The 19,369-nt window shown below is 39.6% G+C and overlaps 1 protein-coding gene across 1 annotated transcript in view; it reads left to right on the top strand.

Annotated features, from left to right (window-relative positions):
- The window catches only part of NME8 (NME/NM23 family member 8), a 46,064-nt gene that overhangs the window by 10,860 nt on the left and 15,835 nt on the right, over positions 1-19,369 (top strand). Inside the window, exons 6-10 of the mRNA XM_081345098.1 lie at positions 1,104-1,220; positions 6,911-6,977; positions 10,158-10,234; positions 12,648-12,740; positions 17,222-17,460. Of these exons, the coding sequence (XP_081201224.1) occupies positions 1,104-1,220; positions 6,911-6,977; positions 10,158-10,234; positions 12,648-12,740; positions 17,222-17,460 (593 nt within the window). The remainder of the gene's footprint in view (positions 1-1,103; positions 1,221-6,910; positions 6,978-10,157; positions 10,235-12,647; positions 12,741-17,221; positions 17,461-19,369) is intronic.

The following is a 19,369-nucleotide window of genomic DNA, read 5'->3' as shown; positions in this document are numbered from 1 at the left end:
AGACTTGTCCTGTGTTTGGGACAAAGCAAGTGCATTCTAAATACTTAACTAACATTTAACACATATCTCCCTTGCTTCTCAGCTAACAAAGAGAGAGAGAGAGCCTGTGGCCTAGGGGTTAAAATAACTGCTTAAGATGCAGTCGGCCCAGGTTTGAATCTCAGAAGGGTATGGCTGACTGATGAGAACAAATAAGTTTGAAATGATCATATCTGTCTCCCTTTATTCTTTTTTAGCAAGCCAAAAAACAAATTTACACAAATATGAGCTGCCACTGCTGTGGCTACTGCCTGTAGATGGCCTTGGGCATATATATATAAATCCAGGCCAAAAACTTTCATGAAAACAAAACCACCAGCCCAGAGCTGCAGAAAATTCCACTGCAGAATAAGTTTTTTTTAATCTAAGAAGGCAGCACTCAGAGATTGGGTGAAGTATTGGTGGTCAATTGCACTTCCACAGTCCCTTGTCACTGGCCATGCTGGGTGAAACTGTTGCAAATCCTAACCATCTGCAGTGTATCCTTTGGTAATCAGGCTGGGAGAAGAAATGCTCCATCTTATATAACAGTTCTTGTATGTTTCCCCCAAGGTCATATCCCTAATTCTATAGAATTATGAATGAAAGAATGTAAGTTATATGTGAGAGTAGCTGAATGCAAGATTGCAAGATAGCTAGTGATACAGACAGATATAAATATGAAGGTGAAGGTTCCCCCGCACATGCATGCTAGTCGTTTCCGACTCTAGGGGCCAGTGCTCATCTCCGTTTCAAAGCCGAAGAGCCAGCGTTTGTCCGAGGACGTCTCCGTGGTCATGTGGCCGGCATGAGTAGACGCCAAAGGCGCATGGAACACTGTTACCTTCCCACCGTAGTGGTCCCTATTTTTCTACTTACATTTTTACGTGCTTTCGAACTGCTAGGTTGGCAGAAGCTGGGACGAGTAACAGGTGCTCACTCTGTTACGCGGCACTCGGGATTCGACCCGCCAAACTGCCGACCTTCTGATCGACAAGCTAAGCATCCTAACCCACTGAGCTTAAATTAGTTGATTCAGCCTTAAGACTGAAATAGAATACATGATGAGTATATTTGTTTTTTAGGATGGCAAGATGATAGATATTGTAAGAGGAGCAAATGGACCTCTTCTAAATAGAAAAGTAATAGAATTAATTGAACTAGAAAGAAAAATTGTAGCTGGAGAAGTGAAAAGACCAGAGGTAACTTTTTATTTGGCTGTTTATTTTATATATTTATAAAACATTCTCTTCTCATCTCTATGGGTGGTATGTGTCTTCCTCAAACTTGGGTCCTTTACCAGAAACCTGCAAGTGTAAAGGTTCTGTATAGTATTTTAGATGTTCCAACCCCTGTACTCTTCTGGACAGAGAGTTCTGTTGTTGTTCCTGTGTTCCCAGTTTAGGAGTCACAGCTCCAAGTGCTCCTACTATTACTGGGACAATGTTAGCATTTAGTTTCAATATCCTCTCCATATCCTCCTCCAGACCCTGATACTTTTCCAGTTTCATAAGCTCCTTCTTCCTGATGTGGCTGCCCCTTGGCTCTGCTACAGTGTGTACTACCACACTGTTAGGTTGATTGATCAATACCTGCCTGTCCATCTGGATCTGGAGGCCCCAGAGGATCTTAGCCATGTTATTCTCCATGTCCTTTTGTAGAATCTGGGCTTGGGAGGGTGTAGCCTATTCAGATGTCCCTGTATATAACAGCTACTTGGTTGTGCTGCTTAATGTATACTATTTCTACCTGTATCTTACACTCTGCCACTTTGTGTTGGGCTGGCTTTGAGGCTTCTCTGCGTAATTTGCACCTTAGGTCTTTTTAGTATGGTAGAGCCCAGCTTTTATGGATCTGATGCTTAGTGCCCATTCTTGAGCTACTATTAATAGTACCTCAGTGTTGTCTTTAGTCCAGCTCTTTCAGCCATTGGTAACATTTCCCAGTGTCAGCCACTTCAGCTATCTGTTGATGGTACAATACATCCCATGCAGAAACTTGTCTTGACATAGTACTTCCTCTGCTTGATCTTCCTTTCATGTCTGCTCTGCCTCAGGTATTCTCTCAGCAGGCAATCTTGGTGTTTGCTATGTGGCCTTCTATTAGTTCCATCCCATCACCATTAACTACTTTCTATTGGCTACCGTCCAGCCACAAATCTCCAATCGAATGACATTCCAATGTCCTTATTGTAGATCAGCAACAGATGGATGAGTGTGTCAATGTCTCACTCACTCTTAGCATATAGCATATATAAAGAAAGCACGGATGATAGTATTTCCACTTTTGAACTTATATGTATATTTAGTTTTTGTGATTATTTTGCTGGGGGGATTTAAACCTATGCAGAACAGCAGGAGGGACAGTGGATCATCCTGCTATATGCTGCATTTGATGATTAGATATGTTTAGTCTAGTGAAAAGAAGGACTAGGGGTGACATGATAGCAGTGTTCCAACATCTAAGCGGCTGCTACAAGAAAAGGGGGTCAACATATTCTCTAAATCACCTGAAGGCAGGACAAGAAGCCTAATCAGGGAGAGAACCAACCTAGAACTAAGGAGAAATTTCCTGACAGTGAAACAATTAACCAGAGAAATAGGCTGCCTTCAGAAGTTATAGGTGCTCCATCACTAGAGGTTTTTAAGAAGAGATTGGATAGCCATTTGTCTGAAATGGTATAAGGGCTCCTGCTTGGATGGAGGGTTGGAATGGAGGACCTCCAGGGTCCCTTACAACTCCATTATTCTATTCTATTATTCTGCTATTCTTTCTATGAGTGTGTATCCATTCCATCAAGCCCAAAGTTCAAAATGATATAGTATCTCCCGCCATGGATAGCAGATTGGACTAAAACAGGGGTGTCAAACTCAATTTCATTGAGGGCCGCATCAGCATTGCGGTTGCCCTCAGGGGGCCGGGTGGGTATGGCCTGGGTGGGCGTGGCCTACTGGGTGGGAATGGCGAGAGTGCATATGGCCTACTGGGTGGGCGTGGCCAGCTCTACATCGTTCGCATCAAGGGTGCCTATGGGGTCCTGGGCAGGAGTGGGACAGATCTGAGGGTCTCTGGCAGAAGGAAGGTCTCTGGGCCAGGGCCAAGGCAGTGGGGGCCATTCCCTCCTTGTTTCCAGGATGGCTTCGCGGGCCACATGAAACCACTTCACGGGCCGGATCCGGCCCCCGGGCCTTGTGTTTGACATGTCTGGACTAAAAGATCTCCAAGGTCCTTTCCAATACTTTTATTCTATTTTCTATGTCCAGGCCAGGTGCTATCCAGCTTTTCATGTTGATCACCCACCCATGTTGGGTATTTGCTACTCTGATAGTGACTGGGAGATTGTGGAGGTTTGTTCTCAGGTCCTACAGTCACTTTGCCTGGTCTTATGTGCTTTCTCTTTTTCCCATGTGTTCTTCCAGTACTATTCAGTTTTTTGTGTTGGTGGCTTTGCTGTTACTATGTTGTTGCACTGCTGATGGGAGTACATTTTGGATAGTTTTTGGAGAATCAGGCATTTATCTTCTTGACCTCTGCCTACCTACTGTATCTCCTTGGCCTGGTAGCTATTGCTGTGAGTCGTTGTTTAGTGGTTTATGGGACTTTAGGTGGAGTCAGATTCTTATATTTCTTCAGTAGCTGAGTCTTACCCTTAATCTATATACCCATCTATAGTTCCCCCAGCTGAGTAATTTCTCTCCAAGCTGCCTTATCTTAGCCTTTAATTTCATTTTCCAGGTGAGAATTATAGTGGTGGTGGTGGTATGTACAGCTGATCTTCTATATTGTGTAGCCAAGCATCTCCAAGATTACATATGCTGTAGTGTAAACCAGTTCATCCTTTAAATTATGGTGGTAATAGTGATATTTATGATGATACTATTGGCATATTCTAGCATCCTATCTAATGGTACTTCTCCACTGAGTCTTGGTAACCAATCTTGAGGATTGATTGTAGCTAGTTTATCCATGAATGTATGCCTCATATCAGTTGCCATGCTCTGAAGGTGGCAGTGATGTTCCAGCTTCAAGTGGTGTTTTATTCTGTATCTTTTTGAATCTGGGATGTAATTAGTTTCTTTTCTGAGTCTTCTTGAGTCTGGGATGTAATGGGAAATTGGTCTGTCTCAAGTTATGGGACCAGATGCTTGCTCAATATGTTGAAGTGTTGAATAACTAGCTGTTTCTCAGCTAATGTGGTTGCAGGTCTTCTGTTAATCCACTTCCCTCATATCCACATTTCTCTCATATATCCCCTCTTGTTAGATCTATTGTTATAGCAGCATTCCATCAATTCCTGGTTCTTGCTTGTCCATATGTGGTTTGTTCTAGTAGCCTACTTATTGTAAGACTGTCAGGGTTCCCCAACATCTGGCACAGACCTTATTAATCCAGGCAATGTCCAAGCCAGCATGATTCTTTTAGTTTTTGGCACTGTTATATGAGATAAGCAGATGAAGTATTAGGGGTCTTTGCCCAAGAACACCTACTGGTAAAGTAGGTACTAGCCAGGTTTCAACCCCTGGTCTCCCATTAAAGGTAGCACTCATCCACTCTGCTTACCTTATGCTTATATCTGTTTATTTTACGCTCATCTTATATTTTTATTGCTTTCCTATTAGCATATTTCTCTGTCACAAACCATTCTGGAAGCAAAAGGAACTTTCATGAGCAGAGACCCCTTCCTTCCCATCTATCCTGCACCAATGTCAGATAAAGTTAAATCAGACTTTTTAATTGAATAAAGCATATTGGCAATAAAGGTAATTTACAGATCGTTTGGGAACAGTAAAATAGAATAGTGCTATTAGCATAGTACTAGTGATAGTTCCAATTTAGATAGATAATTTTATTTGTGCTATTTAAAGAAGAACATTCCAATGTATTATCAGTTTGTATATAGGACCATATGATAGAAGAGAATACATGTAGCACAGGGTTGAAATGTGAAGTCCTTGGTGCTCTCTGAGCTTGTTTGTTATCTTGCAGACATTTCTAATCAAGACATGAAGCATCTGCAAACAAACAACCATGCTTAAAGAGCACCTAGGACTCCATAGCTCCATACAAATTAACAACAGCAGGCTAGGTTTATAATTAAAGATAATGTCTCTCTGGATAATGATACATAAACATCTACAGCAAGATATTTGCCATTGACTTCTTCCAGGATGTTTGCTAGTTTCATTTTACTTTCCAATTTAGCCTCTGAGACTAATCTGAGATTCTCTGCTGATTTCTCATCCAATTACTTACCAGGTTTTAGCTTTTTCAAGATGAGCAGAAATCAGCAGCAAATTCACAATTAGCACAATTCTAATAACATTAAATACATTCTTTAGAAGGTGCAATACCAAGTTAGGCATATTTTGCATGGAGTTGCTCTGATGTAAATGAAGCTTAGTCAGATCAAATCAAGCTTTATTATGGTCAAAGACCAGCACCAGGAGGGTGGCATATAAGGAATTTAAAAGCATAAAATACAAAATTCAAAAATAAAATTACTTAAAAAGCTAGAAATACTTTTTAAAAAAATCTAAAAAGAGTTTAAAAGAAGTGCAAGAGCAATAAATGAGCATAAAAAAGGATGACAAATCAAATCTAGCACAATACAACATTTCATAATGATAATCTAGGTGTCTATTAAATCTATTGGTTTTAATGAACACCTTAAATATAATTATGGAGTGTTTTGTATAATGAGAAATTTGATTTGTCATGCTTTTTATGCTCATTTATTGCTCTCATACTTAATTAATATCTCTGCCCCCACTCGCCCCATTTAATAACATTTGTTGGAACTTTCACTAAATTGTGAAAAGAGGGAAGCTTCCCAGAAACTCCCATCTAATGTTTTTCAGTTTAAAAAAACATTTTTGGTTGATCCTCCAATGTCAAATATCTTCTGATACTAAATTCAATACATTTAAATTGTTATTCAGTTGCTTATAATTTATGAGTTATTTGAAACCATTGGCTTTAGCCAGGAAGGATCTTGTGACCTAGGATACTGTTTCTCAAACTTAGGAACTTTAAAATTGTGCACTTCAAGCAGGCTGAGGAATTCTTGAACTGACACCCACAAATCTTAAAGTTGTCGAAGTTGCTGATAATTTTCTAGGCAATCCTTGTCCAGCATAATAATGCAAATGGACCACCAGGAGAGAAGAGAAGAAGGGAAAAATGAAGCAAATTCAGCTATGGATTCCTGGCCTGAAATCAATGGCTAAAAAAGAGACATATTTTCTTAATTACTGTCTGTCAATGGAAAGGCACACTGCTCTAAAGAGGCTGTTCTATGAAGAAATTTTCCATTGTCCATGAATAGCACCCAACAGAAATTCAGTGTGGAATTCAGGCAAGAATGATTCATCTTTCCAGGTTGATCTCAAGAAATACACTAATAGGCTTTGCCTGCTTGGTTGGGAAAGGCAGAGGTTAAAAATCAGAAATCTTTTTCTCTTGTCAGTTTCCTTCTGGGTGAAATAATGATTCTCCTTGGTATTCCTCTTTGGCCTACCATTGCCCATTCTGCTTGTTATAGTGTTTATCTAAGAAGCAACCTGGATAGAAATCATTTAAGGATAATAAAGGGTGCCAGTCTCTCAACTGCACTGACAGAAGTATGGCCTACTTCCCATTTTTTCCTTTCCTGTTGATAAAATTTTGCTGGTGGCATGCCATTTCTGCTATTTCACTCCTCAGAGGTTCATATATATAAAAAATCTAGTTGAATTTATTATATATTTTGAAAACTGTGAAAACCTCATCTCTGTAGAAAGCATTTTAAAATTAAAATATATTAAGTCAGATTAGATGTCGAAACTAATAACTGCCATACAGACCTTTTAAATAAATTCCACCAGAGTTTGACAATGTAAATATTTAATTTTAGATGCCAGAGCTCATGTTTATAGAAGAGAGAGAATCAGAAGAAGAACCTGAAGAAGAAGAAGCTGGAGGTGAGTCTTACTCTATGAAAGCTATGGGATAGCAACACAATTATACAGTTGTTCATAAACAGGATGGCCTGTTTGAAATATTTTGGTGAAAAAATGGTTTGAAACAGCAAATACTTGTCAACCATCCCATTTGGCACTTTCAACAAAAGAAATTCCTGCCTCTTTAGATTGACCAAGAGTGTTGCTTTATTGAAAAATCCATATAGGCAGAAGCAAAGTCAGTTCTGGGATTTTCATACAAAAACACACCTAGGTAACTCCTCTCTTCGCCTCTGGGCCTACCATAATTCATAATTCACCAACTGAGTTCAATTCTTTTGCTTTGGAAAAAAATTTCTCCTCCAGTCAAACATTCTTCATGACTTGGCCTTAGTAGATAATGTTTTTCAGGCACCAGAAGACTCTCTTGCATTCCATAGCCTCTCCCCCTTGCCCTCAGGAATTCACCACCCTCCCCTGTAACTGTTTGGCAAAGCTGCGAGTGAAATCAAGTGCAGGCAACTATGGACTTGAGTCAGGTTTGACAGTATTATAGGTTTTAGGATGGCATCCATAGAGGAGTCAAAGATTGTGGATGTGATCAAAGGGCCATTTTTTAAATGTACATCATGCACATGATTGATTGATTGAGTACGTGAGTGAATCAGTGAATCAATGTAACTGAAGCAATCAGTACAGAACCCCCAAGATGTTGATATAGCAACCATGACTCTTGATAGAGGTTCTAAATTGCATACATGTTATAGGTATAAACTAGCAGTAGTTTAGGATATGGATCAAAAAACCTTTCTCATTTTTTTTAAAATCTTGCATATTTCATATATAGTAAGCACTTCAGTTATACATATACCCTTTTCACAATCTGATTGTACAGTTTTGATGCCCACCTGTACACACACATATCTTGCATACATCTGATCTCATTTGGGGTGTTTGGCAACCAGCTTGCATTTACAGCCATTTGCAGCATCCTGCAGTCACATGACCATGGTTTTTGCTTCACAACAGCAACATTTGCCTAATGACTGTCATAAAATGTTCATAAAATTGGATGCAGTCATGTGGTAACTCACTTAACAACTCCCACAACTTACAACTATAGTTCCAGGTTCAGTTACACTCATAAGTCAAGGAGTACTTGTAATGACTGAACTGATGGAATGGGAATGATCTCAAGGAAAGGAAACTCTTGCTTAGTTGAATGTGTTTCCTGTCTTTTCTTTTTCAAATCTAGCACATATACTTCAAATAACCAAAATTAATTTATCAGTGTTGCTTTTTTGTTGTGGCTAGGTATTATTTATGAATGAATATATATGGTAAACAATAATGCGTTATTTACTCTGCTGGGAAAATCAGACTAATTATGAATGTGCTCAAGAACACCTTTCTGGATGTTATTTGTTTCTTATTGGTATCTGTTTTGGGGAAGGAAAATTTGTTGTGCATAGCTTTTGGGATGCCATTCTGTCAGAAGCCGGGCTTTTTTTTCTCATAGAATGCTCAGAATGGCGTTCCGGCACTTTTTTTTTGCACAAAAGAAAGTTCCCTCTATTGGCTTTTGAAAGCCTATTGCACTGGTAGGCAATCTTGGCTCTTTTTTATGACTCGTGGACTTCAACTCCCAGAAATCCTGAGCCAGCCACTCTGAGGGGAAAGAGAGAAGTTTCCTAGCTGAGCCATGGTGGCTCAGGAATTATGGGAGTTGAAGTCCTTGAGTCATAAAAGAGCCAAGGTTGCCTACCCTGAACTAGAGGAGGACATTAAAATTATTTACAAGGTTACTTCTTTAGGAACTAAACTTTTAGAATCTAAAACAGCTAATTCAAAAAGCCAACAGGAAAGAACCTCACATTTTTCATCTGCTTCTGTCTTTTGGAAGGCAAAATTAGATAACAAAATAATCTAATGAAAAAGTAAAATTATTAGCTAAATACTAAGCTAGCATTTCTTTAGTGAAATTGATGTCCTATTGTTAAATAGCAACAGTAGTAAATAATAAGTACACTTAAAGATATACATTTTAGAAGGTGTACATTAGAAGATGCAAATCCCAAGAAGATATAAATTTCTCCTAAAGTGTATTTATGAGAAATTTAATTGTTTCCTAAAGACCTAATTAGCTATTTTGCATTCATGTAATCTGTAACCAGATGAAGCCAAAGAACTTGTTCTGGCTATGTAAACTGTATCTTTCCATACATACCGAGAATATGTATGTTTCAAAAATGACTAAGAAATATGCTTGGATCTCACATAACCATAGTGGCTGCTATTCAGCCACTATCTTCTTTTCCAGTTTTCTGTGTGATTGAGAAAAGATGTCACTGCCTTGAAAGTTACTTTAATCCAGTGTTTCCCAAATATTTTCCTTTATTATGCAAAACTGCTTTTCAGAAGTTTTATCATACTTCAAGAACTGGTTGTAAGTTTCTTCCTTACCAATGCCTTGGTAAGGCCAAACTTGGAATACTGCATCCAGTTTTGGTCACCATGATGTAAAAAAGATGTTGAGACTCTGGAAAGAGTACAGAGAAGAACAACAAAGATGATTAGAGGTCTGGAGGCTAAAACATATAAGGAACGGCTGCTGGAATTGGGTATGTCTAGTTTAATGAAGAGAAGGACTAGGGGTGACAGGATAGCAGTGTTCCAATATCTCAGGGCTGCCACAAAGAAGAAGGAGGCAAGCTATTCTCCAAAGCACTCGAAGGCAGGACAAGAAGCAACGGATGGAAACTAATCAAGGAGAGAAGCAACCTAGAACTAAGGAGAAACTTTCTGACAGTTAGAACAATTAACCAGTGGAACAACCTGCTTCCAGAAGCTCTGAATGCTCCAACACTGGAAGTTTTCAAGAAGAGACTGGGCAGCAATTTGTCTGAAATGGTATAGGGTTTCGTGCCTGAACAGGGGGTTGGACTAGATGACATCCAAGGTCCCTTCCAACTTTACTACTATTATGATTATGAAAAGCATTTGTTTTATGTAATAATTGTGGAATCCTGCCAAAGTATTCCATAAATAATTGCAGACAAATAAATTGGTCTCAGACACAAATAGTTCAATGACAGTTCTTTTTAGAGTAGCAAATAAACAAATAAACATTAAGTGCTTATATTATTTATTCTTCTGGAATTGTTATACAGCTTCCTAAATTAATTATTGCTTTTCTTTTAGAGGAGGAAAAATGTATGGTTGTCATTATAAAACCTGATGCTGTTTCAGAAGGAAAAGCTGAAGAAATTAAGCAATTGGTGAGCATAAAAACACACATACAATTTTAAATGAGAATAGAAGAAATTTGCTAAACTGAATCCATAAAATTTCATGAATCCCCTGAGCTGAGCAGAAGATACATTGTCATGTCAGTTTATTGTGAGCCATGCCAAAGCTTTTTAAGAGCCCAAGTAAACTGTCCTACATGGCAGTTTTGCTGCTCTTACATGCATCATGGAATGACTGCTATGAGATGGATGAGATACCTAAGAATGGGCCAAGGCTTTAATCATGCAGGGATTATTTTTATTTAGTGACTCCTTTTACCCCCTCCCACTCACATCAACAAATCCCCTTCTCTACTGTAAAAAGGGTATTTGATTAGCAATGCCCTTTCTTAATAGGGTAGTTTAGTTCAGACACTGGATACCCTAATATCCAGACTATTTTAATATGTTTTCTGTAATGTTACCATGTATATGGTTTAGAAGTTATTATTGTACAGAATGCAGCAGCCAGATTGCTGAAATAAGCACCTTATTATGCACCTATTAGTGTTGGAGTTCCTGCATTGGCTACATATTAGCTATTGAACCAAGTCAAGGTTTTTCTAAGGGGATTCAAAATTCTAACCATTATGTTTGTTGCCTGTTAAAACTACCAGATCGGGAAAATACTAAGATCATTGGAAAAGTCATTATTGTGACTTACTGCCAGATGTGACAGCTGCTTTTTAGGAATGCTCTTCTCTCTGGCATTCAGGAGGTAGCAGCCTTGAAGTGTTTTGTCAGCTCCTAAAGTGCAGTATTGTTTAAAATCATTTTTGTAATGGACTGCAGTAAAGCTATTGAATAAATAAAATAATTAATAAGTCATATATAAGGGAAGATGTGGCTGACTTTATAAAACTACGACCTGATTAGTATTTAGATGAGAGACCACCCAATAATTGTGAGCTGTAGGGTAGTGAAAAAAGAAGCTGGAAGAACAAAATGAAATTTAGTGTTAAAAAAATGTAAATCCAGAGAACTTTTACCTTGTTAGTGAGGTGTTCATGAAAGTCTGTATCCAAACATACACACCACTTATGTAAAATAAAGTTTATGGCCAAACTATATGATGAATTACTTACCAAGTAAACATAATATACTTTGCATACATAATATACCATAAAGGCTTATTGAGTGCTGGAGAGACCAACAATAATAGAAAATGAAGAAGCTAAAGTGCTCTGGGGCTTTAAAATTCAAACAGACCAGCACCTGCCACATAACACCCCAGAGTTAACAATTGTCAGTAAGAAAGAAAAGTCTGGATAGTGGATGTGGCTATATTTGGAAACAGCAGAAAAGAAGGGAAAGAATTGGAGAAGATAACAAAATACAAATACCTGCAAATAAAAATAGTACAGTGGTTTGCTTTTGTCCTTTTGTGGAGCATATGCTTAATTTTCAAATTGGCTCTACACCAAGAAATTGGGGAATCTCTCCCGCCTGATACTTATTTTGTAAAATTCTATCAATGTAGTGGTTTAATAAAAAAAAATCCATTGGCTGTTTAATTCAATGTCAAAGGTTTAAAGTTTTCCTTTATCCTTCCTTCTATATGCATGTTAGTCATGATACAGAAAAAGTTCTGAACGTAGAGCACCAGAAATATAAAACAAAACAAAAAAATGGCCATGCTCTAAGTCTAAGTAATAGCTTATCCAATTTACCCCTTGCTCTATAATCCAATTGCTATTCAAAACTTCCCCAGAACTGTCCTGATTTTGGCTTTGAACTGTATTTTGCCAGTTCTCAGAATGCAGAACCTTGTTAAGCATTCTAATAAAATCATTGCCAACTCTAGCAATGGAAACTTTTTTTCAGTCTCCATTTCAATGAGCAACAAAGATTATAACAATTTAAACACCTTCAAACACTGACCCTGTATGCCGATTTCCCACCAAGTATTAATTTAAATGAAAAGAATCTTGTTCTCCTGCAGTACATGGAATATGCACATTAAAAAAGTACCTGTGTCCTACCTCCATATTAAATGTTTTAGGAGCAGCATTCTTTGTGCAAAATCCAATGAATGTATAAACATTATAAACTTGGGAACTGATAACTTTCTTGGCACAATCACATTATCTAATAGTTTGCCTCTGGGTTTCTAACCATAGGAAAAAGATTGGGTTGTTAGATGTGGGATGCAATAGAAAGAAAGCAAAAAAGTTTCAAGGGCATTTTTAATCGTAAGAATAATTGGTATCCCTGGTTTATTAAGGGATATATTTCTTTTCTTTAGAAAATAAATCCATTTAAGGCTTTGGTAAGATGTACATTTATTTAAATTTAGTTAACAAATTTCTTAAATAATTGGTTAATTAAAAAAAACCTTTGAGAACTGAAACAAATAACCCATTTCCCCCTTTTTAAATATACTTGCATTTTTCTACAACTGAAGATTATTGAAATGGGCTCCAACATTCTTGCAGAAGAGAAGAAGGTTTTAACTGATGAGCAAGTTAGGAATTTTTATGAAAGCAAATCGGAAGAGGTAATAAGCTCAAGAAGGTGGGGAGGTGAGGGCACAGTTACTATTAAAATATAAAAGGCTTTCACTATAGAGGGAAGTATTGTTCATTGTAATTACTGAAAATATTTATGATATAAATTGCATGTTAATATAGCTGTGAAAGCTCAATCACATCATGCCTTTTAAATAACCCAGAAGTTAACACCATATGAATTTTTTTTTTCTCAGACTTCCTTCCCAATAGTGACTTAAAGTGTCTTCTTCCAGAATCATGAACAATCATTGTTCTGATATAACAGTAATGAGGACAAGTTTTCCATCATTTCAACAATGGCTGGGTGATTTTAAAAAAACATTATAATTCACTAATGGAGAAATGCTTCAATGCCAGAGCTTGATGTTTTGGTTCTTTGGTTTGAAAGTCTCACTAGATGCCTTTCAGATTTCCCAACTCAGCATCACCAAAAGCAATTGTGTCAATTGAAAGATATTTGGATAGAGGCAGTTGATGCCTGCAGGTATTCTTGGCACCTCAACACCCCAATTAGGGACAAAATATGTCCTTTCTTTGCACATCACTCTTCTACATGTCATTAATGTAGCACTTCAAATAATGTAACATTTGGAAGGCAAACCATTCTCATATTAATATAGCTTACAAGCATCTACCAATTCCTTATCTATATTGATGGCATAATCATTCTCATTTCTAATATCTTGTCTTATAATATTGTTGAAGAAGCATAGGTGCTCTTTGGGATACTAGCCTACTCATCAATTTTTTCTATTTTATCCATACAACACGATTCTAAAGTTTGCTTGGTCAAATATACTCCATTATACAGTATAAATATAAATTGTCATCATTAGCTACAAATTTTAATTTTGATTTTCTTGTTTTTTTATTGCTATACTGTATATGCTTCCATTTCCAGCTATGTTCACATTTTTTGTTTGTTTATTTGTTTCAAATATCATGTATTTGATTCCCTGGTTTTTTGTTGCTAACTTGAGCACTATAATCCATGGCCTGAGAGAGGTATGTAAACTGACTGCTTCCTGAATTGTTGAACTGAGAGCCACTATGCTAATCATAAAATATCTAGAATTTTTAAACAATCTTAAATTTAGAGTACTATTATAAACATTTCTTATCAGTTTATTTTAATGCATACAATTCTGTGTATTCAACCTACTTGTTCATCAACAGCCAATATATATATATATTGGCACATGTGAGAGCCAGCATGATATAAAAGTTAAGATATTAGAGAAGAATCAGGGAGTGATGCCCTTGGAAGAAAACTAAAATATAAATATAACAGATAATATGAACTAAGAATGAAAAAAGAACGCTCTCTTTCATTAACATTAATTCATTTATTCTTTATCATTAACATTAACATTCATTTTTAACCAAGAACTACTACACAGTGCAATTATCATATAACTAATCCATGTGTTAAAACCTAAACATATTCTCTTCTATAACATATTCTACCCCTATATTTTCTTTCATCAATTGTGCCTTGCATCCTTCTTCCTCTCTAAAGTTGTAGTATTTTTGACTATAGTCATTGTTAGATATGAAGCACATAATCTGTTTGCTATATTTGATAGGAAATATTAATTTCTTTTGTGGTTCTGTTGCCATAGGGGTTGAAGAGTGATATCTGATTCTGGGGATGTATGCTGATATGAAAGTTACTGCCCCTGCTTTTTAAAAAATTTTAATATTTTAATCTTAGCTTTGTTCTTAATTCTGTTTTATCTTTGGGGCTTTTTGATGTTTTTATATCAATTTTTATGTTTATATTGTAAACTGCTATGGTCACTTAGTGAGATCGGAGGTATAGAAATGTGTTCAACAAATGAACAGTATAGGGCCGTGGTGGCAAATCTACACGTGCCACAGGTGGTATGCAGAGCCCTTTCTGTGGGCATGTGCGCCATCGCCCCAGTCCTAGGTCTTCAGTCCCGTCCATGAGCAACCTGCATCAATACCTGCACAGGGTAAGGTTGCCACGTCCGCCGCCGCCTCCCCAAGTGTTTTTTTGTTTTTACTAACCTATCTTTCAGCTGCATTCCATTTCTCCATTCGCTTCTCAGCCTTCACCGCATTTGTGGTACTATCGGTAAAAAAACCAGACTTTCTAGCTTCTTGAGATCTCGTGAGAGGTTAGAAAGTCTGATGGATATTTTTTTTTACTGATAGTCCCACAAACACACGGCGAAGGCTGAGAAGTGAACGGAGAAACGGAATGCAGCTGAAAGGCAAGTTAGTAAAAAAACGTGGGGGAGGCGAGGGTATCTGGGAGGAGGGCAACCTTACCCTGCATGGGGGCAGGAGGGTGGGGTGCATGCCCTTCCCATTCCAGGCCAGCCCCTGCAGCCCCGGGGCAGCCGTGCTGGGTGGCAGTGGACAGGGTGTTGAGGTGGGGGCCAGCAGACTGACCAAAGCAGCAGGTGGAGTGCCGGGGCTTTGGGAGGGAGGGCGCTGAAGTGGGTGGTTGGGCCATTGGGAAGAGCAACATGTCTGAGCAGAAAGCAGCCTTGGAACAAGTGGGGCAGGTAAGGAAAGAAATCCTCACTTCCCCCAGAAATTGCCTTTCTTTCCTTACTTGACTTCCAGCCCCGTGCCGTTTCTCCTTTGCAATCCGCCACCGCCGTGTGCAAGGAAACAAAGGAAGTTTGTTTTGGGAGGTCAATCAATCAATTCTAACTTCTCGTGAAAGATCGTGAAGATGGAATTAATTGATTAACCATTTTTCTCCCCAAAACCCTTCCTTTGTTTCCTTGTACACAGCGGCGATGGCGGATTTCGAAGGAGCAATGGCATGGGGCTGGAAGTCAGGTAAGGAAAGAAAGGTAATTTCTGGGGGGGAGTGAGGATTTATTTCCTTACCCGCCCCACTTATTCTGAGGTCACTTTCCACTCAGACATGTTGCTCTTGCCAATGGCCCGACTGCCCACTTTAGCGCCCTCCCTCCCCGAGCCTCCGGCACTCCACCAGCTGCTTTGGTGGCTCTTTGGGCAGAGCTGCAAAGTTGCTTTTGGCCTAGCTGCTTTATAGCAGCATTGGGTGCAATACACAAGGCGGCAAACAGCTGCATCATGCCAAAACCAGCTGTTTGGCACCTCCTGCCCAATGCCATTGCCGTGAGACCAAGAAACAAGCCAGGTGGCGGTAAGAAACTGGTATACCATTTCCTTACCTCTGCCCCGCTTGTTCCACAGCCTCATAGCAGTGGCATTGGGTGCAACACGTGAGGTGGTAAACAGCCACTTCATGCCGAAACTGAGGGGCCGGCAGGCTGTGGCTGCTGATGGACACAGTTGCCCCCCCATGTGCTCTCTCTGTGTGGGGGCCGATGGTGTCAGGCAGCAAATGTTGTGCCGAAACCGGCCGTTTGCTGCCTCCTGCCCAGTGCCACTGCCATGAAGCACCCCTCTGGCTCCTGGGAAATGTGCTGGCATCCTTCATGCTGGGCATCCTTTGCAGTGAGTTTCTGGAAAGATTTGTGATGGGGGTGGGTGTGACGCACGAGGCAACAAGTGGCTGTGGCTGGAGCCACATTGCGTCGGAACCGGCCGTTTGCTGCCTCCTGCCCAGTGCTACTGCCATGACACCTGGAGCAAGCCAGGCGGTGGTAAGAAACCAGTATACCGGTTCCTTACCTATGCCTGGCTTGTTCCGCGGCCTCATGGCAGCTGCATTGGGTGCAACGTGCGAGGTGGCAAACAGCCACTTCATGCCGAAACTGAGGGGCCGGCAGGCTGTGGCTGCTGATGGACACAGTTGGCCCTCCACATGTGCTCTCTCTGTGTGGGGACCGATGGTATCAGGCAGCAGCCACCCCAGCCCCTGCTTTGCCTTGCCTTGCCCTGCAGCAATGGCACCCCTGCCCTGCTCCCTGCCTCACCTCACCTCACCCGACAGGATGAGCCTCCTGCCCACCATCCCACCCTCCAGAGACCCCCTGGATCTCCCCCAACCCTGCCTGGTCCCCATAGGCGTCCCTCCCCATGAGCAACATTGAAGCAGCCACACCCACCCTGGCCATGACCACCCAATCTGCCATGACCACCACAGCCACACCCACCCAATGAACCATGCCCACCTGGTACCTGATGATACATAAGTGGGTTTTGGGTTGCAGTTTGGGCACTTGGTCTCTAAAAGGTTCACCATCACTGGTATAGGGCAAGATTTAGGAACCAAGCTGGCATCAATATTTTGCAAGAGCAATGAAGCGAAATTTCAGAAACATCATCTCTAGGAACAAAAATTAATATCTTTTTTAAAAAAGCAGATAGAGCACAAATTCCCATGCGTGACATTTCCTGACTATCTAAAATATCATATTTTATTATTTTCATTAACAGGTTATTAGAAAATTGGTAATAAATATAGTAATATTTTATATCTTATTGTTAACAGGATGAATGCAGTGAGGTCAGCATATTTCTTGGTATTTAATGCAAAACATTTTTTCTCCAGCCTGATTTTGAAGACTTTGTTTCATATATGCTGTCTGCACCCTCCTATATCCTGATAATATCTGAAAGAAAACATGGCCAAAGTATGCCTTTTTTACATGAATTGGAAGCAGTGAAAGAGGAGGAAGAAGAAGAAGAGGAGGAGGAGGAGGAGGAGGAAAAGGAAGAAGAAGAAATGAAAGAAAAGGGAGAATTTTTATCTGAAGCATGGAGGAAACATTCTGTGACACCTGTAATTGGGTATGTCATGTATGTTTATATCTATGTATATACAAGAAAAAGATTTATTCTGCAAGTCCATAATTCACAATTAGTAGGGTGGATTCAGGCTTAAAACAGATCCATTTCAACCAAATGCATTCCATTAGTCTAATGCAGACATGTCAAACACAAGGCCCGGGGGCCGGATCCGGCCTGTGAAGTGGTTTCATGCGGCCCGCGAAGCCATCCTGGAAACAGTGAGGGAACGGCCCCCGCTGCCTTGGCCCTGGCCCAGAGGACCCTCCTTCTGCCAGAGACCCTCAGATCTGTCCCACTCCTGCCCAGGCCCCCATAGGCACCCTTGATGCAAACGATGTAGAGCTGGCCATGCCCACCCAGTAGGCCATACGCACTCTAGCCACACCCACCCAGTAGGCCATGCCCACCCAGGCCACACCCACCCAGGCCCCTGAGGGCAACTGCAACACTGATGCGGCCCTCAATGAAATTGAGTTTGACACCCCAGTCTAATGTAAATCCCATTAAGTTATTGAGATCCAACCAATGGTGGGATTCAGCCAGTTCCCACCACTTCAGCAGAACTGGTAGCTAATTTTTTGTTGCCCAGGCCCAGAATGGACTTCCAGAAGCAGCATCCATATAGAGAACTGGTTGTTCACATATTTGAATCCCACCACTGGATGCAACCATTTGTTCACTGAAGACAATTTCTGTTGAAATTAATGGGATTTATAGCCTTGAATATCTTGTTCCCCAATCTGATCTAAGCTAACTAAAATTGCCTGGTTTCATTCAATTACTTGCCTAATGGCTATAATTTAAACAGACTTTAAAGATTAGGTTCATAATATATTACAGGAGCATTTTGAAGCTAAAAGGATTTAATATATTCAGGCTTTAATTGATTTTTGCAGAATTTAGTACTTAGAGGTTATAGCAGAGAAGGCCAACTGTCATAGCCCTGACTAGTCCCTTCCTTCCATCTGTAATAACTGTCACAATCCACCAAGTGCACAACTTTGAATAGGATTCACATGGACTGGTGAACGAGGAAAGTTAATCAGATAAGACCAAAATCAAACAGCCAGCTTGCCCCCACATCACTTGCTGCAGCTTTTAAAATCTTTCAGAAGCTACTAGTGTCCAGCTAGGTTTGCAAGAACTCATTAAAATAAGGAAAAAAGAGACCATGAATTCATATAAAGATTTGGTTTTTATGTTGTGATGAATATATGCTTTGATATGTTCTGATAATACAAGAGAAGGAGGGAGAAGGAAAGAGGAGGTAAACCAAAATTTATCAATACTGTAATGTGTATGCAGATATAATTATTTGAATAAATTTAGTAATTCAAAAACCAGAATGGCAGTTCACTAATTTATTTGGACCACTTCTAAAACAGTCAATTCATCAGAGCATTGAGAAAATTTTCAGAGGGAGAATTTTTTAAATGCTTACTATTCTTATATTTTGTTACAGCAAATAGTAAGTATTGAGTAGTGGGTTTCAATAGGCAAGGAGCTGACCAGCATAGTTACAACATTATTTATTGACTCAAACTAGAACAGGAGCACTGCAGGCAATTGTGTGTAATTTATACTCTGAGCCCCCAGGGCCTTAACCAATCACAACATTTGAAAAGCCCGCCCAAATATGAATGTTCAAAGTTTCCCTCCAAAACAGTTGGAGTTAACAGTCAGGGTCATCTAAAGGTTAGTTTCATTTTAGCTTCACAAGCAGTTGGAGTTGTTAGTTTTACTTTAGCAGGGATTAACACAACTTTATATATATTCAATACATAACAGTAAATTTGGCTAATCTCATAAGCATAAATCAGTTATTACATTGTTTATGTTTCTGAATGGGAAACTATCTGGGAATCCCAGGCCAAAAGGCTAATTTGGGAAGATGAAAAAACACCTCAGA

Source organism: Vipera berus, assembly GCF_964194415.1.
Source record: "Vipera berus genome assembly, chromosome: Z".
NCBI classification, from domain to species: Eukaryota; Metazoa; Chordata; class Lepidosauria; order Squamata; family Viperidae; genus Vipera; species Vipera berus.
This window is presented reverse-complemented; position numbering and strand designations above follow the sequence as displayed.